This window comes from Nicotiana tabacum, chromosome 18 (assembly GCF_000715075.1).
Source record: "Nicotiana tabacum cultivar K326 chromosome 18, ASM71507v2, whole genome shotgun sequence".
NCBI lineage: Eukaryota > Viridiplantae > Streptophyta > Magnoliopsida > Solanales > Solanaceae > Nicotiana > Nicotiana tabacum.
In genome coordinates this window covers 149,814,886-149,837,912 of record NC_134097.1, presented here as the reverse complement: position 1 = coordinate 149,837,912, position 23,027 = coordinate 149,814,886, and the positions used below count along the sequence as shown (strand labels likewise).

General features: G+C 38.7%; 1 protein-coding gene across 1 annotated transcript; it reads right to left on the bottom strand.

The window, feature by feature from the left end:
- Positions 1 to 1,306: 1,306 nt before the first annotated feature.
- LOC107782880 (outer envelope protein 80, chloroplastic) lies at positions 1,307 to 13,204 on the bottom strand. Its single transcript, XM_016603821.2, has 16 exons — positions 12,506 to 13,204; positions 11,708 to 11,801; positions 11,455 to 11,537; positions 11,258 to 11,352; positions 11,103 to 11,172; positions 9,220 to 9,313; positions 7,319 to 7,403; positions 7,177 to 7,212; positions 6,153 to 6,306; positions 5,877 to 6,011; positions 3,561 to 3,631; positions 3,394 to 3,472; positions 3,178 to 3,293; positions 2,904 to 3,051; positions 2,088 to 2,157; positions 1,307 to 1,562 (listed from the first exon to the last, which is right to left on the bottom strand). Exons 1-16 carry the CDS (start codon positions 13,100 to 13,102, stop codon positions 1,408 to 1,410), a joined length of 2,082 nt encoding a protein of 693 aa, XP_016459307.2. The 5' UTR covers positions 13,103 to 13,204; the 3' UTR covers positions 1,307 to 1,407.
- Positions 13,205 to 23,027: the final 9,823 nt, after the last annotated feature.

Sequence of the window (23,027 nt, the reverse complement as noted above, 5' to 3'; positions counted from 1 at the left end):
GTGCAGTTGGTAGTATTATGTATGCTATGGTATGCACACGTCCAGATATTGCTCAATCTGTAAGTGTGGTAAGTAGATACATGTCCAACCCAGGAAAGAGGCATTGAGAAGCTGTCAAGTGGATATTGAGATATCTCAAAGGAACTTCTGGTGTTGGTCTTACCTTTCGAAAAAGTGGTACAGGTATTTCAATTCTCGGTTATGTGAATTCTGACTATGCAGGAGATCTTGACAGAAGAAGGTCCACAATTGGATACATCTTTACCCTTGTTGGCAGTGTCGTCAGTTGGAAGTCGACTCTGCAGTCGATTGTCGCTTTGTCTATGACAGAAGCAGAATACATGGCAGCAGCGGAGGTGGTAAAGGAAGCTATCTGGTTGAAAAGTTTAGTAGCGGAATTGAGTTTGGTTCAGCTGGAATCAACTCTTAGATGTGATAGTCAGAGTGCTATTCATCTAATGAAAAATCAGAGATTTCATGAGCGCACTAAACACATTGATGTCAGATTTCATTTTATTCGAGATGTTATTGATGAGGGAACTATCAAGGTCGTGAAGGTTATCACAGACGATAATGCTGCAGACATGTTGACCAAGATAGTCCCGCTCGCTAAGTTTGCACACTGCAAGGACTTGGCGGGGTGTGCATCAACTGATGCAACTCCGAAGAGAACAGTTGCTAGGTAGAGGTGATATGTTCAACAATGGTTTGATTCTTCTTGTTTCTTACAACGGGGTTGCCCAGTAAGCTTAGAAGTTTTGGCCAGAGTTGTTCACACGCACGAAACGCAAACCAAGGTGGAGATTGAAAATGTTGGTTTATGTTTAGTTAACAATGGCATGCTGAAATTGTTGGTTTATGTTTAGTCAACAATGGCATGCCAACTGGAAGAGTTGGTGGAAAGAGTTGGTGTGGATGCTAGGAGGAAGCTTCCTCCTTTGATGTCACCCATGACATCAAGAGGAGGTAATTTGATGTCAGCAATGACATCAAGAGGAGGTCTTTACCTCTATAAATAGATGCACTCCTTCACTTGTAGAAATCATCCCAAAATAATACAATACATTGTAGTGAATAGAGAGTTAAGAGAGAAATTCTCTTAAGTGTAATTGGGAAATCTCTCCTTCCTTTGTTAATATTAAAAGGGCAATTGTTCTCTGGTGGACGTAGGATTATTTTGATCCGAACCACGTTAAATCTTGTGTTCTTTCTTTTACGTTTCCGCTAACACTACACCTAAAAGGCCAAAACACACCTAGAAATCTATCCCTACAATCAAATGCATTATCGATTTAGAAGATGCAGGTTGCAAAAGAGATGTAAATGAATTATAACCTAAGAAGAAGACAAACCAAAAAATAAGATGCTATAAATAAATATCAATAAACAAGTAACGACTAGTAAGTATCAGTTCCTAAGGCCAACACCAAAGTGAAATCTCCCAGTCCTCTGGTCATTGAAGGCATACTCCAGTCTTAGAGGTCCTAATGGCGAGTCTACGCGAATACCAACTCCACATCCATATCCACTTCCAGGTTTTCGCCTCGGGCCAGCAGGATCACCTGTTAAGGAAAAACAATATTGACCTAAAAGCATGCCAAAGTGTAATACATGTCAAATCCCCCAGATTTAAACTGACTTGAGTAGAGTGCTCGTCAATGGAGCCTTAGTCAAGTAGATAAATTTTAATACTGAGATTGAATAGACAATTTAGTTTATAGTTCCTTCATGTTTTTGAATTTAGCGGATGTTGCCTACAAAGGTGTCAAATGGGCTGATTGGACTGAATTTTGGCGGGTCAAAATCAGCTGAGTTAAATAAATGGGAGGGCCGTGAAGCTCCTCAAACTTGGGCAGGTAGGACAAGTCAAATTTTAATGCGCTAATTTTGCCGCTCCTAAGTTGCCTATTATCCACAAGTATGGATACTTATTCTATCAATCTGGTCGCAGTTAGACTACTACTGCCATCAGAAGAGATTAAACATTGTAGTATACTCTGTTTTATGTTGGTTTTTCTTTTTTTTTGTGTGTGTGTGTGTGTGGGGGGGGGGGGGGGGGGCAGAAACATCAGACCAGAGATACATACCAGGAACACTTGGACCAGAACCAAGATCTGTGCCATAATCAGCAAATACAGCCCCTTCTAATGGCCCCATCTGCAAAACACGGGGAATATGATAAGAAAGATGATAGCATACAGTATTCAAGTCAAAGACGTTTAGCAGAGAACTAATATTGTAAGGAACGTGTAGCTTAACAGAGGATGAAGCTGAAATGAAGACCATGGGAAACTAGGGTTAATAGTAGAGGCAAAAACCGTTTGGAAATATTCTTCCATCTACCTAAGTACTGATGGATAAAGTTGGTGATATTTGTACCGCTGGTAGGATGCAGCTATCGGGTGCAGTGGCGGACCCAGAATTTTGTGCAAGCGGGTTCAGTCGGAGAAGTCCATAACTAACATAAGCGGTATAAGCCGTATAAGCGGGTTCAAAAATAATTTCTATACAAAATTTTCCTTGCTTTAGCCATAATTTATACATACACAATATTATTTTTTGACGAAGCGGGTTCAGTTGAACCCACTTCTCACCACTTGGGTCCGCCCCTGATCGGGTGGCATAATTGAGGTGCGTATAAGTTGGCCCGAACCCTATCATTAACAAATACCAAAGTAGAGGGAGAAGGAGAAGGAGTCAGAGAGAGAGGTCTAATAAATTGTAGGGAAAGACGCCCATATAGAGAGGTGCCTAAAAATCAATGAACATTAGCAACAGTCATCTTGGTAGAGATGGGATAGCACCAGCATCATCAGGATAGATTAGAGAGATAGTGAAAATCACCAATAATCTAGAGAAGGTGTTGAACTATCAGATGATAATTTCCAACTGCCTCCACTTACCAGAGGGAACGAAATTTCTCCACAGCCAACCACATAAGACCGGCCTGAGCCAACTGCGCCTTCTTCATATCCTCTCACACTATTGGTTCCACCAATAGCAAATGCTTCATGAGGTGGAAAATTACCAACCACATGACCACCAGAGAAGCTGCAAAAGGAAACTCGCAATAGCCAGCAACTTAATTTAGAGGAATTTTTAAAGGATACAGTTGAAGGAAGAACAGCCAAATTTAGCATCTTTCTAGCTAATCCCACAAAAAAATGGAGAATGTACCTTCCAAGAAGACGAATAGGACCAAATACAACTCCTTTTCTAGCACGAGCATTGACTCTGTTGAAACCTAGCCACTCTGACCACACAGGAAGTCCTTGCTCCATGTTGAAAACGAACTGCAAAACAGCAGGGTAACCAAGTTTGGAGTACATCAATAATTCTTTCTATCTGTTTATTCACTAGATAAAGAGTCTGGCAGAATATTAGAAAACTCACCACTGACGAACCAGGGTCACCAGAACCAGTATAGACAGTCTCAAGTTTGGCAAGCAACATATCATCGTGAGTGTTGCCACTGCAGCAGTTCAGAAAGGAACACATTGGACAATTTCTTGTGGCCAGATATAACAACACTTTAGGCAGCATAAACCATCAACATATACCTTGCAGTAAGTGGACTACTGTAGTAGTCCCTTATAATAGGATTCCCTTTGTCATCCCGAGCACCAGCACGCTGAGAAATTCAAATAGGAAAGACAAGTAGCAGCAGCATTAACATATGGAAAATAAAAGATATGTCAGACACTGGAAATGATTAAATAACTCCACTGATGTCCCAAGACTAGAAAGTAGAGAGTTTTCATCCTCCTTGGCACACTCTTAGTTCTTACAGCACAATCTTACGGCAGAAAATATTATTCAAACTATTCATGCCCAGCTTCTGCTAATTATTGCATAAATGACTCAAAATTATTCCTAGGATTTGCTATTGTTGCATCACTATTTATAGGAATGGCAATGGCGCGGGCCGGGTTTAGCCTTAACCCGCTAAGACTTCAACCTGCACCGCATAGCAATATTTTCAGTTCTCAACCCGCAAACCCACCCCACCCCCACCCCCACCCCCCGCATAAACCCACACCACACTGTCTGTCTTCACTGAAGGAACCAAGTCGTGTAAAATGTGTTGAAGATGTGATCGATTTTACTTCAAGCTTTTGAATATTAACTACCTTACAAGTAATCCATAAGTATAGTTTGCTGAGGAAGGAATTTATTTTTACAAAATTAATCAACTCTGTCAGCAATGCAACTCAAACTGTCATTGAGTAAATTAATTACTTTAGCTTCTCCAAGTTGGTGTGGGTACTTGTACAGATTTTTCTTTTTCTTTTTTATATTGGATAAGTATTAGTCAAATAAATACTTGCAACAAATAACTGAAACATAGTAACATTAATTATCTATGAAAATTATAAATTGAAATGGTCAAAACCAGTCAAAAGAAAAGCTAAATTGAGATAACGAGAGTCGAAAGACAAAGTCGATTGAAAGTGGTAGAGTGAAACTTCAAAGTTAGTGCATTTAAAAGAAATGGAGCTGGTACAAAAATAGTATAACCCGCAACCGCCCCGCCCCCGCTAAAATTTTAAAAAATTTACTTCAATCCACACCGCACCGCCCCGCACCCGCCCCGCCCCATTGCCATCCCTAATCACTAAGCACAAGTGATATTTTTTTCTCCTGTTTTTGCCAGAGTAAAGTTGCTTCTGAACTCATCACTCCGAGATATGCTCTTTATTTCCAAGTTTCTACCAGTAATTAAATGCATTGACATGACGGTTATTACATCCAAAACCTCAAATATTCTTACTACGAAGGTCAGATGACTCATCCTAACTATCTGACTCTTCTGTTGAACAGCATTTTCTTCTCGAGCTCATTTATTGCAAAATAATTATGGACTTCTAATGAGCTAATAGAAAAAATGTCGGAATATGTAGAAGGTCATTCCACGTGAAATACACCCCATCCTAGCCATATATTATGCTTATTTGATATCAACATTCAATGGAGCGCATGATCAACCCTAATAGTAAATAAAAAGATAACACATGACATCTCTTTTTCATTTTCACAAGTTTCAAAATGAATTAGAAACTTTACTAGCAGCCTGACGTACCAATATTTAGACAAATGTTTAAACAATTCATAAGGCTTTTATAAGAAAGGGGGCTTATTCATGCCCAAAAATCTATTTGTTTTCGCCTTGCAAAAGAATTAGTCTATGTGGAGAATTGAAAAGGTTTATAATTGGTAACAGCATTGTACTAGGATCACAATACACTTAAATCGCCAAAATTACTTGGTAACAATGTAAATATAATGCACAATCACATTTAACATTCTTCTTTTTATTAAATGTGTGAATTCTTTTTTTTTCTTGGATTAAGCACATGCAATGTTTCTCTTTTAAAATGAACACTCCAAAGTTTAGGTAATAGAGATAATCGTTGGTCCCTGAAACAATACCAGTTCAATGAAATTTTACGAATAACTAGAGATGTAAATTCAAAACTTTTAATTACTAAATAACCCCATTCTAAAAATTCCCAAATCGACAAGAATTAGAGTTTACTCCCACAGGCAGTAAATTTCATGCTACGACATCCTGTTCAGGCTACATGGATGAGATGGTCTCTACACATTTGACTCTTGACTCTAAATACAAATCTCTTCGGGCCTTTTGGAAACAAGAGTTGAGTTTCTCACAGGCAAAAAATCTCATTCTCTTGGAGTCACCATTTCAACTCAATGTCAATTGCAGATTACAAAACCAACTTTCACACTCTTCAAAATCAATAAAGATCTTTATCACCATATTCCCTCTATAACATGCAAACCACCCAATAGCAGAAAGTAAGATAATCATTCTGCGGAGGGTGAATTAAATTATCAGACATTAATATATAAGCTACCTGAAATATGATTCCAGCTGTTCCATTCCACTTTGGTTTGAACGGCCGGCTGTATTCAATCCCAGCCGTGACACGTCCTATCGTCAGGCTACCATCGGGTTGGTTATGAACAAGCGTGCCAGGTGTCCTGGAATTCTAGTTAAAATAGGAAGTCAGACAGAATGAGCTCTGAACAAGCGTGCCAGGTGTCCTGGAATTCTAGTTAAAATAGGAAGTCAGACAGAAATGAGCTCTGACTAACTGCCACGATATATGCTTTAGTGGATCTTAAATTACCTGTATCATAATTGATCTTGAAGTCCTCTTATCATCTCCTTCAATCCATGGGTCTGTATAGTTTATCCGAAAAAGTGAGTCAATTTGACCTCGCTCCAGTGACAAATTCAGCTTTTGATTTCTTCCGAAAAGATTTTTGTGGTATATGGCACAACTGAAATGGAAAGATAAAATGAACAGCATACTCTAGGATCTTTTTTTTTTTGAAAGTGAATCTTTTTGGATTCAAGGTGAAAAGTAGCACACATCTTGAATATAATAGGAACTACTAATACATAGCATGCTAACTACTAGCACGGATGTCTGCCTACATTGATAAGGCTTTGTTTGAACGAGCTATCCTATCTATTAACAGAAGTTCATGTAAGAGTTTTTATTTTATATTTTTAATAAGGAAAAGAATTTGTGGCTGCTGGGATACGGAAGTCCATGTAAGAATATATTTCCTAGAAGTGTTTGAGCTAAAAACTGGTAAATATGTGGACCCTGAACCCTAAACCCTAAACCACAGATCTTTTTCCTAAGAAAAGGTAATCGCATTGGCTTCTTTTTTTCCGTTTATGGAAAAGCTATTTAGAGTATATTTGCAGCTTGTAAGAAATGAAGCACCAAAAAGTAGCAGAAATATAGTAGATTTCGCAGAAGTGCTCCCCACGGGGTTGAGCTTATGCTTCTAAGTAGTCCAATGAATAAGCTGTTTTTTTTTTAAGAAAACAAAGTCAATTTAGACCCTTAACGTTTTTTCTGAAAAGTTGTTCCTAATGTTAACCAAATTTAATTAAGAATTTCACATGCTTGGCATGAGTATATAGGTTTCACCAGTACAGCAATTTGATTAACCACATCCTTATGTTACGACAAAAAATTTCAATTCACAAAACCTAGAAATGTAAACAACAAAGTGGAGAATCTTCAAAGAACATGGAAGAAAGCCAACTTGACCATGATTGCTCGGAACCCCAAAAAACAATCTCCTAAAGTTGAAGACACTACACCAAAAAGAATTTCCCACTACTGAAAGTACCTGCCAATCAATCCAGCAAGGGGTCCATTTGTGATCCTGAAATTGAAATACATACAATTTAACAGGCAGTGGAGAAACCAAAAGAGACATTATAACAGAAAGTCGTTTTCCAAGAATAATAACTTCTCAAATGTCACCATACCCACTAGAAATTCCACCACCAGCAGAAATGCCACCCCCACTTTTACGCTCGACAACATTCATAATTAAGTCTACCTTACCAGTATCTGCAATATTGCATTCAAAAAGTTAATTTACAGAAAGAGCAATAGATTACAGCAAACAGAGAAGACGCCCAAAGGGGTAAGGAGGGCCTTGACGCCACCAAAACTTTCTGTAGTGCATATGGTCTCTTTTATATGCACAGCATTTTCTATAGTGCTTAATCATTGTCCGCCCCCTGGTGCAACCAAGAGGACCCACAAGCAAAAGAATATTTTAGTTATTAATAAGGCTGTAAATTTACCAAACAGATATATCTTGCGGTAATCTCCAATGCCTTAGATCTAAGTAATAACCACTAATTTCACAGATCTGTTCATTTTATTCTATTTTTATTCATTCTTGGATCTAATACATGTTATATTTGGCCTTCTATTATTTCTAGTTAAATTAGACTTTAATTTATAGGTCGCAGTCCAAAAAGCTCTTACTAATTAACATCAGGCTTGACTCACAGGTCATCCTCAAGAGAAGAGAAAGTTTTAAGATCTTAGGGTCAATTATCCAGGGAGATAGGGAAGATCGACGGGATGTTACGCACCGTATTGGGATGGGGTGGATGAAATGGAGGTTAGCGTCTGGAGTCCTGTGTGACAAGAATGTGCCACCGAAACTCAAAGGTAAGTTCTATAGAGCGGTCGTTAGACCGGCCATGTTGTATGGAGCTGAGTGTTGGCCAGTCAAGAATTCACATATCCAGAAGATGAAAGTAGCAGAAATGAGGATGTTGAGATGGATGTGTGGGCACACTAGGCTGGATAAGATTCGGAATGAAGATATTCGGGAGAGGGTGGGCGTGGCTCCCGTGGACGACAAGATGCGGGAAGCGCGGCTTAGATGGTTCGGACACGTGCGGAGGAGAAGCCTAGATGCACCGGTTAGGAGGTGTGAGTTGTTGACTTTGGCAGGTACGAGAAGAGGCAGATGGCGGCATAAGAAGTATTGAGGCGAGGTGATCAGGCAGGACATGGCGCGACTTCAGATTTCCGAGGACATGGATCTTGATAGGAACAAGTAGAGGTCTAGCATTAGGGTGGTAGGCTAGGGGGTAGTCGAGAGTTCTTCCCTCTTTATACGGGGTAGTCTGATAAAGTTTCGTGTAGGTTTGTTAGCGTTTTATGTTGTGTTCACATTGTTGTTTTGCTTAGTTTTGTGTTATTGTCCTTTCACTTATGCGTTGTTGTTATTTTCTTTCTGGCATCTCTTGTTGTTACATGCCTTTTCTCTTGTTTCTTTTCTGATATTATTGCCTCTTGTTGAGCCGAGAGTCTCCCGGAAACAGCCTCTCTACCCTTTTGGGGTAGGGGTAAGGTCTGCGTACACTCTACTCTCCCCAGACCCCACTAGTGGGATTTTACTGGGTATGTTGTTGTTGTTGTTGTAATTAAGGGTTGGCTTTCTTCCATTCCATGTTCAAGTAATTATTAGGAGCTTTTCGGACTGCAACCTATAAATTTGTTCTTGGTATAAGTATAGGTTCACCATTTGATCACAACACATCCCTAAATTAATTCTTGGTATAAGTATAGGTTCACCATTTGATCACAACACATCTCCTAAATTGAAATGGTGTTTGTTACTATATTTTCCTAACAAGGACATTCCTTTCTTGTGTTACTATATACCTTTATAATACATTTTGCCTTTGATAATATGTGTCATTTCATCCTTAATATTTTCTTTTATGTAATGCTATTCCCCCAACCCAAATAGAAAAAGAAACATCCTAGCTATGCCTCTCTTAACTTAGATAAAAATGCAGTTATGCACAAAGAGAGGTGCGATATGATTTGACAGTTAAAACCATCTTCACTAAATCACCTCCAGCAGGTTGAGGGATAATGCTAACATCTTCCATAATGCCCATAGCTAAGACAGTGTCCACATCTCTTTTCCCTTGAAGCATGCTGTATACCTAGACAAGAATAGACAAAATTTCACATTCGAACTAGCACAAAGATAGTGGATTTCCCAGGAAAAAAAGATGGTATACAAATTGAGAAGTTCCCATGCAATTTGCAAAATCAGCAATTTCACTTATGCCAATTCACAATTAAGAAATAGTAGAACAAGCTAAGTGTAAGATAGAGTCTTTTGGTCATTTGATATACATAACTATGTGAACCTCTCAATGAGAAAACCATGATTAATGGGACCTCTCTTGTTATACACGGGTAAAAGACACTCTCAACTTTGTGACTTCTAGTAAGAAATATTTGAATGGATAAACTAGTAAAAGCTAGAGCTTTCACACTTGCAACAAACATAAAAGAGCAGAAGTTGGAAAAAGAAGATAGAAGGAGGGTATTGTGCCAAAATGCTAACGTTCTCTGCCATGCTTCCCAAGTAACTAAAGTGCAGGTCAACTAACTTTGCAGCAAAATTTAGGATAACAGCAATTTCATTCAATCAGAAGGTGCAAAAAAATCCAATTGGACGCATTTTATTTCCATATATCTTTTTAAGATTTAGCCGCATGCGTAAGACATGCAAGTGAGACGCAAAGTGATGTTGAGATACTATTAACACAAGGTAGAATTTCAGAAAACAAAAACCAGTGAATTTATAAACGTGTCAAGCAGAAGTTAAGCTCACTTATTGTTTTGAAACACTTAAAACTCTAGATTTGTACAAAACTTTTCCCTTATTACAATGACGTGTGATAAAAAATATTTGGAGAACGATCATTTATTACAACAAATGTTGTCTGGTGAGATGAACCAGCCACAATAAGAAAATTGGAACAATTGCAACCAAAAGATAAATCTTCAGAGGAAAATCACTGAACGTATACAGAAGCTAGCTATAACTTTTTAGGGCTTCCAGATAAGGAGAGGTAGAGGAAGACCGAAGAAGCAGTGGGGAGAAATAATTCGGCAGAATATGGCATATCTTCAGCTTACCGAGGACACAACCCTTGATAGGAGGGGGTAGAGGTCAAAAATTAGGGTTGTAGGTTAGAAGGTAGTCGTACGTCTTTCCTTTCCATGATAGTAGTAGTATTTTTTTGCATTCTCTTATTCTTGGATTTATAGTACTATTGTTTCTTTTGCTTCGGCTATCTCACTATCTTGCTGTTGTACTGCTTCTTTTCCTTTCCATGCTTTTTTCAAGCCGAGGGTTTATCTAAACAGTCTCTCTACCTTCACAAAATAAGGGTAAGGTCTGCGTACACACTACCCTCCGCAAACCCCACTTGTGGGATTACACTGGGTTTTTTTTTGTTGTTGTTGTAGATAAACCCAAGCCAAGAAGTTAAAACAAACCTATTGATCAAGACTGCAACCTTTTCGTGATTTTTTTTGTTTTCTAATAGGTGAACAAGTTGGTAACCTATAACTTCCTATTGATTCACGAAAATTGAAGTTGACAACTGCCAAGGAAAAGATGACCAGCATATTAGCCTACAGAATGAGCCTCCTACTAAAGCATCAAGGTTCTGCAGAATTAGATGGCATAAACAAAAAAGAGAAAAGGGGTTAATAGGAAATTCGCTACTCTAACATACTTTAGCCTACTTTAATTCACTACTCTAACATGCTTTAACCTACTCATAGAAACACAAAACTGCTAAGAACTAACTTCAAATTGTAAAAGTTTCTAGATATCAAAGATGTACATTGAAAGACAGTTTTTAACACCAAGTTTTTAAAGGAATAAAAAATAAAGTGCTGTTAGAATAGGAAAGGCCAATCAAAGTATACCTGCCCTTTCTTTGTAGTAAGTTGCCGAAGTATAGTTTCAGGCCTTGTTTTCCCTACAGTTGGCTCACCACTGAGACATGCAAGCAAGTGCAAGACATTGCTAAGAGCAATTGTATTCACTAAAAGGCATAGGTATAAGAAAGTTAGGTTCTTACGTCTTATCAAGGAAACGGATGGCTATGTTATTCACCTCTGCTTCAGAAACTCCTAGCCTAATCATACCTCCAGAGAGCATCTCTACACTCGATACCTACAGGACATTATAAGATAACTCAAATTTACCACATCACAAATAAAGGCATCCAAAGGAGAAAAAACAATAACAGGCTAGTTATCATAGTGAAGTGCTAACCGCTCCAAAAAGCCCCCGCTCCATGTACCAACCATTTATAGAGCTTATTATTTCATCTATACGCTTGATATTAACAATTTTTCCTGCATTGCTTGACACCAAAATAAGCACAGCATGGGTTGCGTACTAGACAGAGCGCAAGATAGAGGCTGATTATTTAATATACTTGAAAGACAAATACAAAACAGAAGCTCGTGCATATGAAAAGAAATGACAATACAGGGTGTATAGCGAGAGTATAAGGAAGGCTTACCACATCCATCTCGAAAAGAATCCTCTACAAACCTTGCTGGAAGCACATTGGCTCCTTCACATACCAAACCATGGAACTCCTGGTTTGGTTCTACCTTATGCCAAAACATAACAGATATAGGCAATTATACATGGCAAACAATGAGGAAATAGTACATTTTTCTGAATGCATTTGAACATTTAGAAACTTTTAATAATATAATACAATCTTCATTTGCTTATCGAAAAGGAAACTCTTTTTATGCAATAGAATTTTTATCGGTTTATCCTAGTCTAATAATTACTACTATTGTTATTTCAAAATATAAAGTGAAATATCACTATTTGAAAAAAATAATATTTTAACCTGTCAATGGAATATATTTTTTCCTCTTTTTGTGACTAGCTTGCGCGCACTTTGACTATCCCACCACCAGCACAGGTATAGTTGCACCAGTTAATTCTACCTACCCAGGCTTAGGCTGATGGAATTTGAACCTGAAACCTCACGGTTCTCCTCCTACTTCATTGCAATACAATATCTTATATCTCAATTTATTCATCATGTTTCTTCTAAAAGAACCAACCTTTAAGCTAAATAAGATATCAATTAGTTCTTTTTTTAAGCTAATTAGATATAAAACTTGTGGTTTAAAACAAGCATAGACGTTTTTTGTTGATCTCATCAAAGGTTAAATAGGAAGTTTAAAGTTAAATTGTTTCTAAATATAGAAATCCGTCAGTTTTCCTGAACAATTCAAAAAGGAAAACGTGCCACATAAATTGGAACGGGGGAAGTAATAACTGAAGAAAAATGTACCTGGAAAACCAAGCGAATACCATCTCTAGTATCAACAGCAACAGGCATACAAGAGCAAAAGTACCCACTATCAATGATCCTATGCACATCTTCTTGTACCTCTCGTACAGTAAGTGCCGAATTGGGCCGACACGCTTTAAGCGCATTTAATGCTTCACTCTCCAAATCCTTCAGTTCAAGTTCTTCACCGTCCTTGTTACGTACTAATACCTCACTAATCAGAACTCTCTCCTCGTTCCCACTCCCCATTTTTGGGCCGGGCCCCGATAACTGAGTCGACCCGGGTAAGTCATCCGGGTTGTTCTGAGTCAATGCCATTGATGCAGAGCAGAGGAGTGGAATTTTTCGTAAATTCCAGTTAAATAGGTTGATGTTTCTGGGTTTTTTAAGGAATTGGAGAATTGCATTTTGGGGATTGAAATTTTGGTGAAATTTTGGGAGTGAGAATTTGGATAAAGTTTGTAAAATTGGATTTTGATTAATTAAGTGGAGATTCGTGAAGAAAGGGTTTTTTGGGGTATGGTGGTCAAGAGGAGGAGAAAAGAGAGGGAGTTTGATAGAAGAAGAAGTGAAGCGAACGTCGTCGTTTTGGGACATAGCTGAATGTTTACTTGCCTCTGTAACAAACTAGGGTTTTAGGGGTTGAAGAAGAAGAGAAACTGGAGCTGCACTCCACTCTACAGCTGATGACTGAGAAGGGGACAAACACCTTTTTATGTATTTTTGGTAAATAAAAATAGTAACATAAAATTATTAGAGCAAAAAATAATAACATAAAATGAAATGTATTTTTCTATTTTTATTTTCTTCTAAAAATAATAAAATAAGTATTTTTTGGGTATATATTATACTTTTTTCTGATTAGTGAATATAATTAATTTTAATTGACCATCCAACTTTTTACTTTGCCTAAATTATTATGATAGGGATCACTTTTTTTAACGAAAGCGAATCCAAATTAATGAATTCCAAATACTGGTTACCATGCTCGTAAACCTATTGTTTTTTTAAATTATTTTACGATAATGATAGGTTATATAAGTATTATAGGGGGGAAGTAATCACTACATATTAACTAAATAACTACTATAATCTATTTAAATTTATCTCATAAATTAACTTAACGACTATATTAAACTTAAAATGTGAGAATTACTACGGAAATTGAACCTGGTGCTACTAAAATGCCTCAACTGTTTTCCCATAACAACTTTTCTCTCTACTCTAACCTTGTTAATGAGTGTAGGTTATTATTTAAGAAACTAGAGAATCCCAAATCCGACACAATTTCCGCGAGGGGAATAGACTTGCACATAATTTGGCAAAGAAAGGATCCAAGCAATCAAGCAATACTCCCTTATCAACAAATGTTTTACCCACCGAATGTTTTTGGGAAGTTGCTATAGGAGGACAAAGCTACACATGATATGACTAGTAGTTGGCTCAGGTGATTTTCATGCCCCTAATGAGGCATCACCTCTATGTAATGCTACTACTTAATTATTAATATAAATTTCGTCGTTTTAGCAACAAAAAAAAAAACTTAAAATGCCCACCCCTTGATCAGTATAAAATAGTAAGTAGTAGCATGGTAAAAATAGAGGTTATAATAAACAGCAGGCTTTTAGTTATTGGTGTCATTGGTGTGTGATTTTAATATTAAAAATTGACCTATTGATTAGTCAACAACTTTTTTGTTACTAAACATAACTAAAAGCTGTTTTCCAACTTCCGTACAAAAGCTGAGTTAAACACTCTTTTTTCTTTTTTAAGACTATGGTCTAAAAGGCCCATAAGCGCCTGCCATTTTTCCGGGTCCTGAATGGCCCAAGAGGCCAACCCCAACTTTATATCTACCATTGCAATTGAAACTAAAAGCCCATAAGTTACAAATATCGCCAAAGTCTAGAATACCAACATGTCCCAGCTTACTCTCTCTCTCTCTAAGCCAGTGTTATATGTGTTTGATGGGTGTACTTTAGGTCTACTACAATATTCAATCGAAACACAATCTAGTTAATGTATCTAAATAAAAAAGAAAAATTACACGATACATCAAATATATATATATATATATATATATATATATATATATACACACTCTATTTATCATTTGTAGATATACTTTCAGGAATTTACCATCCATAGTTATATTTGGATTTTATAGCAAATCCACAAACAAGAGATCAATTGTTTTGAACTGAAACAAGAGAGCAACAGACTCTCATAGCTTAGTTGGTGAGAGTGCTCGCTTAGTAAGTAAAGGTATTGAGTTCGACTCTCAATTAAACAATAGTGTTTACCTTGAAAAATGTGGGTAACAATTAAAGATAATTTGTGGTGTTAAATATATGTGATATATTCTCATACTAGTGATTATGCAAGTAATATTGAGCTTAAGTAAGAAGAAATAATGAACCAAATCAATGTTATCGAAACAGTTGGGGCCTCGAGCTCGTCTATCCAGGGATCTCGAGGTCAGCTAGGGCCAATCAAGTATGAACAATAAAGTAAAGGCAGTAAAGTTGAAGAATAATTGATGAGCACGTTGAACAAGAAAAGAATAAGAATGTTCTATTGCAGTGAACGATCTGATCTTTACAAAATGATTGGGGTCCCCTTTAAATAGGAGGAGAAAACCCCAATATAGTACCTTGCTCATAAAGGTAAAGAATCCTATTGGTATAGGTGTATGACGGTCTAGTACGGACCTGTACTATTTTGTGCAACCCTTATCCTCTAATTAATGCGCTGGTCCACGTGTCCTAAAGAAATTCACGCTCTTTCTTGATTGATTTCGAGATTATGCTGCCTTCGATGCAAGCCGTGTTAGGCCTTCAATCAGCTTATTCGAGGTAGGTGTCCCTTAGCCGGATGCGACACCCACTTCGAGACTCCCGGACTTGAGCCTATAGCCCGATTTAAGACTTTAAAATCGTGCTCCTCGATTTTGACCCTCCAAGTTCAATGGCCCATCTACCGCAGCTGAAGATCGGCCGACCTGGGACGTGGATGGCGGGCGCAGGTTGAGTTATGCCTCATTCCCGACGGTTGATGCGGATCTACCACAGGCGCAGGTATGTTTGTATTACTATAAAATTTCAATTGTTTTCTTTTCCTTAATGAGCTGTCATTAATTAATTTTTAACTTTCTTATGAAGGCTTCGTCCCAGCCCATCTTTGAGGCCACTACATGCTTTAATAAGGACACCACAGATGCATATACTCAGGATGCCGACGAGAACACGGTGAGAAAATATTTTTTGACTTAACACGTACAATACTAATATACTTTTCACATGCTAAGCTTAGTACTTGTTTTGTAGGTTGTTGACGGCCCGACGGCCTCTTCTACCGATCCTGCCACTTATGGTGTCGATGTTGCTGCACATCCTCACATAAAGAGGCAGCTTGATGATGATGATCCAGATAGTGTACCCGGGCGATAGGGGATGCGACTCAGGCCAGCAACAGCACTGAAGCACACAGGCTGCGGGACACATTGATTTACTTATGTTTGTATTTTTTATAAATAGCACATTATGTAAATAATGGTAACAATTATGTTTTAGAAACAATTTTATTTTAACTGCGTTTGAACAACAATTTTACTTTAGCAGTACAGCACAAACACAAACCTTGCGAACCTAACACAAAAACAAACAGTAGAACTAATGAAAACACTTGACAAAGGAAACATAAAGATACACTACACCGCTCAACACGTACATGCCATTGTTTAGTCACTACTGCCTAGTATTCTCTGCTCCAACCACTTGAGCTGGTCTTCCAGCTTTTTTTTCTCTTCTTCCACCTCCTTGAGTTTCGCCTTCAACTCCGCAATTTCTTGCTTGGATTGGCGCTCTCTGTCCTAGTACCCCGTACACACATTATGAAGATGATACAACTTGTCTTTGTAGTATTCCTGCTCACATGTTTCATCAATCCACACCTTAAAATTGCATGTAGGTACGTCGGGTTGCCTATAAAACTTGTTCATACAGGCCCAGTAGCGGCGTCCAGCTTCTTCCCAACAATCGTACATCATGTTTTTGGTTCCGCAGTCGCACCTTGGGCAATAAAGGGGTTGTTGAGACATTTCTTAAAGAGAAACTTTGGTTTTATGGAAATATTTGCTATAGTTTGTTGTTAAGCGCAGAAAATAAATAGAATGCGCTCGTTATTTATAGGTAAGATTTCACATAAAACGTAATATTATACCACGCTTTACATACACATAAAACGCAATATTATACCACGCTTTACATATTAAATTTTTCTGCAAGAAAATAGCTTTTTCACATGGTTTTCAGCTTTTTCATAACGATAAGACAACTCAAAAAAACGTAGTATTATACCGCGCTTTACATATAATTTTTTAAATTTTTAGATTGGTCTTCCTTAGTAACACCAATAAGTTGAATATTTGAACAATTCTATGAAGAAAATACTACATTATGTAAATAATGGCAACAATTCTATTTTAACAACATTTTTATTGTAACAGAATTTGAACAACAATTTTATTTTAACATGACAGCACAAACACAAACATAGCAAACCTAAAGATACACATAACAAAAAACAAACAGTACAACTAATGATAACACTTAACAAGGGAAACATAAAGATACACTACTACGTTCAACACGTACAAGCCACTATTTAGTCACAACCAGCTACTACTCTCTGCTCCAACCACTTGAGTTGGTCTTCTAGTTTTTTTTTCTTCTTCTACCTCCTTGAGTTTCGCCTTCAACTTGTGAGACCCCATGTGTTTTTTTCTCTTCTCTTACGTAATATACGTAACGTGGCGTGGTTATATTAGGTATATATGATTGAGTATAGCACATTGGGAGAATAAGACTGAAAATGTGTGGTAATATCAAGGAACTAACTAAAGCTTTAGGTTAAAGGAATCCCTTAAACAAAGGTTCGTGGTTAAAGAAATGGCTCGGGTAGCACCCCGCGCGTTCGGAAGGTTTAAGTTAACCTGCACATGTGGGATAAGACTAAGAGTGTCTAATATGCTAAGAATAGTGTATTATGAGGTATTATAATATCACACGGGTCACATGTTGAGTTTTGGAGTCAAGCAAGTTGCGAAATAAAGATCGACAAAGGTTATCGTAAATTTCTCTAATAATTTTTCTAAACTTTAGGTCAAATGTATCAGATCATTTCTCCCAATATATAATGAGTTATGGGACCCACAACACATCAAATTGAAGGTCTACAAGTCTAGTTTGCAAAAAAAATCTCACATCAAACGGACATTGGAGTAACAAGTTATGACTGACTATTTTACCCTGGACTATCCAGGTTGAAACCGAGTCACGAACCGAGTCGGGTCAAATAAGTGGTATAAGCCGGAAAATCCGACTTGTAAGACCCCAAAACATTTCATTTTCGTCCCAAAACAGTGAGGGAGCTGAAGAGAGGGTTCCATGGTATTCTTGAGTGATTAAGGTACGTTTTTAACGATTTCTACCGTTAAAGTTTGTCCCCATGCCTAGAAACTCAATCTCTACGCTTTGCAATCGTTTCCCCCTTCTATTAGCTGTGTTTGGAGCTATTTTTGGAAGATAGGAATTTGTTGCTCTTGCTGGTTCTTCAGGCTTTATACTTGATTTTCCAAGGTAATCATCTTGGGACTCTTTTATGATCGTTTTTACAAAGTTCTACGGACGTTTCATCAAGTTAGGGCCATATGGCAAATCTTCCGATTTAAACTCAACTATGAACTATTTATAGGTGTGTATAAGCTGCATATATACAGTGTTTGCGAAGCTTAGGACGTAAGAAACAACTTTTGTGAAGGAACTACAAGCATTCGGACGTTCGTTGGGAAGGTATGTTAAGGCTAAGCTCTGTCCTTCCTTTTTGCACGAATTCTTGGAAATTCCTAGGACGTCAAATGTGATATTTTACTATTCTATTGCTAGAAAGACCTTCTGTGAAAGGCATTGGGATCACAGCTGAAGTATTTTCATGATGCTATTAGGTTGATATTCCACTCGTTCGGTTAATTAGGGTATTTGACATCTATATATGTCATTTTGTCGGTTTTCTTATCCATATGTTTATATATATGAATTCTTACTCGTCTTTGGGTTGTGTGACTAAACAAAATAAAGGCATGTAGTATTTACGATCAGTCTTTCTTCCTTGTTAAAGTATATTTTAAAATCTCTAAAATGACACATCGATTTCCAAAAATATCAAATATAAATTTTACGTTTAAACTATTAAAACACTTGATTTTTGATATACTTTCCTTTACTAATTACCAAGAAATTAGGTATAAGGACTAAATGAAGTACCTTAAGCTTTTTATGAACATCTTTAGAGTTAAGTTATCTTTCTAAAAGTCGAGTTAAGTTTTCAAGCTTATTTATTCAAAGAAAACATATGAGGTCCCACGAGACAATTGTATGCGATACGAAGGTGATTATGAGATCATGAGGATAAGAGTACCTATGAGCCAAGATTGGTTAAGTTCTTGTTATAGCCTATTATGTGCATTCAAAGTTCATGTCATACATGTCATATTATGCATGGACTTCGAACTATAATCGGAGGTAAGGGGCCTATTTGCCCGAAAAACTATATATATTGTACAGATGGCCACAAGTTGGCAATATGATATCAGTTAGCTACCGGGAGAGACCGCCATTGCTAGCATTTGGTTGGGTATGTCATGCATTTGCATCAATATATATGTATTCACGACATACACTTACACGAGCATATCATGCATAATTGATTACTATGAGGTCGGATGTCGGTCATGGAGGCTATAAGAGTTTCAGTGTCACGTGGTTTCACTATTTTTTTTTACATCAGCTATGTATGATTCTACTTTTTGCCTTACATACCAGTACATTTTTATTCGTACTGATGTCCCGTTGCCTGGGGACACTGCATTTTTGTTTCGTGCGTGTAGGTGCAGGTAGGGACTCTGATCGAACCCTCTGCTAGGATTTCGGGGTTCAGCTATGAGTTGGTAAGCTTCACCTCTTCCTGGAGCTTTCATAGGATGGTTACTTTTGTGTACTGTTTGGGTATAGTCGGGGCCTTGTTCCGACAGTGCTTATGATACTCTTAGAGGCTATTGTGGACACAATATTCTGGGTTTCTTTTTGTAGCTTTCAGTCTCCAGCCCATAGGCTTGGCATGTATATATATGTGTGTAGGCATGTATGTCTCCAATCGCGGCCTCGTCGGCCAACTAGTACTTTATTATTTTGGCTCGTCTACCTTTGTTTATATGGTTTATTGTTATTCAGGTCATGACTTTAACGGTCCAGTCTTAGTATTTCAGATGTTGTGCTGCTCGATCTGTTGGGCCCCAGTTTAGTTAGCTAGTATGTTTAGTGGCTAACTCGATCGAATACAGTATCGAGTGCTAGTCGTGGCTCCCCTAGTTTGGGGCATGACAAACTTGGTATAAGAGCAGGTCATGTCCCAGGGAGTCCACAAGCCGTGTCTAGTAGAGTCTTGCTTATGGGTGTGTTGTGCACCACACTTATAATCAGGAGGCTATGAGGCATTTAGGAATGGTTATGTTTCTTTCAATTAATAGATCGTGCTATAGAGCGAAGTTATAAGAACATATGAAATCTAAATCGTGCTTTGTGTTTCTTATCTTACAGACTACCTACGCTTAGGAGATGGCACAGCGAGAGATAGGTAAAAATCTTGGGGAAGGTACCAGTCGTTCCTTACTGGTTCAGAGGGATAGATTTCCCTTAGAGGCACACAGTGAGTCTCCAGTACCCCTAGTCTCAGCTTCCCCAGCACTTGTTAGAGCCTAGGGAGATGCAGTAGCCCCAGCCTCACCAGTTATATTAGTACCTGAGGCAGCCCGAGACACATGACATCTAGCACTTGTTGTTCCGCCATCAGAGACTGGGGAGCAGGGGATGAGGGAGGTAGTTCAGTTGCTGACTAGGATGGTTTCTATTCATGAGCGACAGCTAGAGTCGGGAGCAGATTCCCGGAGAGATCGGACAGGAAGCTCGACGGTACGAGAGTTTCTTCACTTGTCCCCTCCATTATTTACTAGATCCAGTTCCACTGAAGATCCCCGGGACTTTATAGACCAAATGTATAGAGTATTGAGGGTGATGCATGCCTCTGTCACCGAGGCTATGGAGTTGGCTTCTTTTCGACTACGTGATGTATCCGTCCTATGGTATGAGGCATGGGAGAGATCTAGAGGACCTGATGCTCCGCCAGCAGAGTGGGAGGACTTCTCTGAGACTTTTTTAGCCCATTATTTGCCATGGGAGGTTCAAGAGGCCCGTCTTGACCAGTTTCTTAACCTGAAGCAGGGGGATATGAGTGTGAGGGATTATAGCCATAAGTTTAATTCTTTGGGGAGGTATGCACCAGATATTGTATGTACCATGAGGGCTAGAGTTCATCATTATGTGGATGGTTTGGGGGATCATCTTATTAGAGACTGTAGGGTAGCATCCCTATCGGATGATGTAGATATTTCCCGCATATAGGCTTTCGCTCAGAATACAAAGGACCTTTCCCGTCGGATTTGTGATACTCACAGAGATAGGGAGCAGAGTAAGAGGGCTCGTACTATGGGGTCTTATAGGGATCCACGGGGTGATTTCAAGCCCGCACTACATCGATATCCACCTCGATCAGCATGTAGTTTCCCACCACAGATGCAGGGCCAGCGGTTTGATCGTTATATTCAGTTAGGACCGGGGCAGAGCTCAGGCCAGCCTGAGAGCCGTCGATAGGAGCGTTCCGCACAAATGAGACAACCTATTCCTCCAAGTACTTAGTGCGGTACGCTGCACACTGGGTAGTGTAGATAGGGTTCGAGTGCATGTTATCATTGTGGGCAGACATGACATTTTATTAGCTGGTGCTCGGGGTTAGGCAGAGGTGCACCAGCTCAGCCTTCAGGATCCACAACAGCCTCTTCGCCCTCAGTTCGTGCTCCCCGACCAGGTCCATAGTCTACTCAGGGACGTGGTAGGGGGAGAGGTGGAGGAGACACCTCAGGTTCTAGTGGTGGATAGAACCGCTTTTATGCACTCACAGGCCGACAAGATTCAAAGGCATCCCCAGATATTGTCACAGGTATATTGACAATACATTCTCATGCCATTTATGCATTGATAGATCCTGGCTCTACATTTTCATATATTACTCCATTTATTGCTGGTAAGCTTGACATGAGATCTGAGTTATTGCCACAACCAGTTGAGGTGTCTACGCCAGTTGGCGACTCTATTGTTGCTAATCATGTCTATCGAGGTTGTACAGTGTTAATTAATGACCGTCCAACTTCTGTTGATTTAGTGGAATTGGTTATGCTAGACTTCGATGTCATTATGGGTATGGATTGGTTGGCAGCTTGTTATGCTAATATTGATTGTCGTGCAAAGTTGGTCTGATTTCATTTTTCAGGTGAGCCTGTCCTTGAATGGAAAGGTAATGCAGCCATGCCCAAAGGTAAGTTTATTTCATACCTTAGGGCTCGGAAGTTTATTGCTAAAGGCTGTATATACCATCTGGTTCATGTCAGGGATATAGATAAGGAGCCACCGACTCTTCAATCGGTTCCTATTGTGAATGAATTCCCGCCGGTATTCCCTGACGAGCTTCCAAGAATTCCCCCCGAAAGGGAAATCGATTTCGCTATGGATTTGCTTCCTGATACGCAACCTATATCCATTCCTCCCTACAGAATAGCTCCCGCAGTGCTAAGGGAATTGAAGGAACAACTGAAGGACTTGCTCGATAAAGGCTTTATTAGGCTAAGTACATCCCCATGGGGTGCTCTAGTGCTCTTTGTTCGAAAGAAAGATGGGTCCTTGCAGATGTGTATTGACTACAGGAAACTAAATAAAGTCACTATCAAGAATAAGTATCCTCTTCCATGGATTGATGAATTGTTCGACTAGTTACAAGGTGACAAATGCTTTTCGAAGATCGACTTGCGATCCGGTTATCATCAGCTACGAGTCAGGGATATTGATATCCCAAAAAACAGCATTTAGGACGAGGTATGGCCATTTTAAATTCCTTGTCATGTCTTTTGGGCTTACAAATGCCCCAACAGCCTTTATGGATCTTATGAACCGGGTATTCAAACCATTCTTGGATGAATTTGTGATTGTGTTTATTAATGATATCTTAATATATTCACGATCGGAAGTCGAGCATGCGGATCATTTGCGAGCTGTATTGCGGGCTCTCCAAGACTACATGTTATATGCTAAATTCTCTAAATGTGAATTTTGGCTAACTTTTGTAGCTTTTCTTGGTCATGTTATTACCAGCGATGGTATCAAGGTTGATGGCCAAAAGATTAAAGTTGTGATGACTTGGCTGAGGCCCTTGAATCCGACAGAGGTTCGTAGCTTTTTAGGCTTGACAGGGTATTACCGAAGGTTTGTGGAAGGATTTTCCTCTATTTCTGCACCATTGACGAAGCTGACACATAAGGGAGCTAAGTTTCAGTGGACTGAGGCATGTGAACAAAGTT

What these genes read in the sequence shown, in the direction of transcription:
- LOC107782880 (XM_016603821.2), bottom strand. Translation starts at nt 13,102, where the DNA reads ATGTCCCAAAACGACGACGTTCGCTTCACTTCTTCTTCTATCAAACTC. An exon ending in TTACTACAAAGAAAGGGCAG is followed by an intron (nt 9,314 to 11,102) that starts GTATACTTTGAT and finishes ATTCTTGTCTAG; the next exon opens with GTATACAGCATGCTTCAAGG. An exon ending in GAGAAATTTCGTTCCCTCTG is followed by an intron (nt 2,158 to 2,903) that starts GTAAGTGGAGGC and finishes CGTGTTTTGCAG; the next exon opens with ATGGGGCCATTAGAAGGGGC.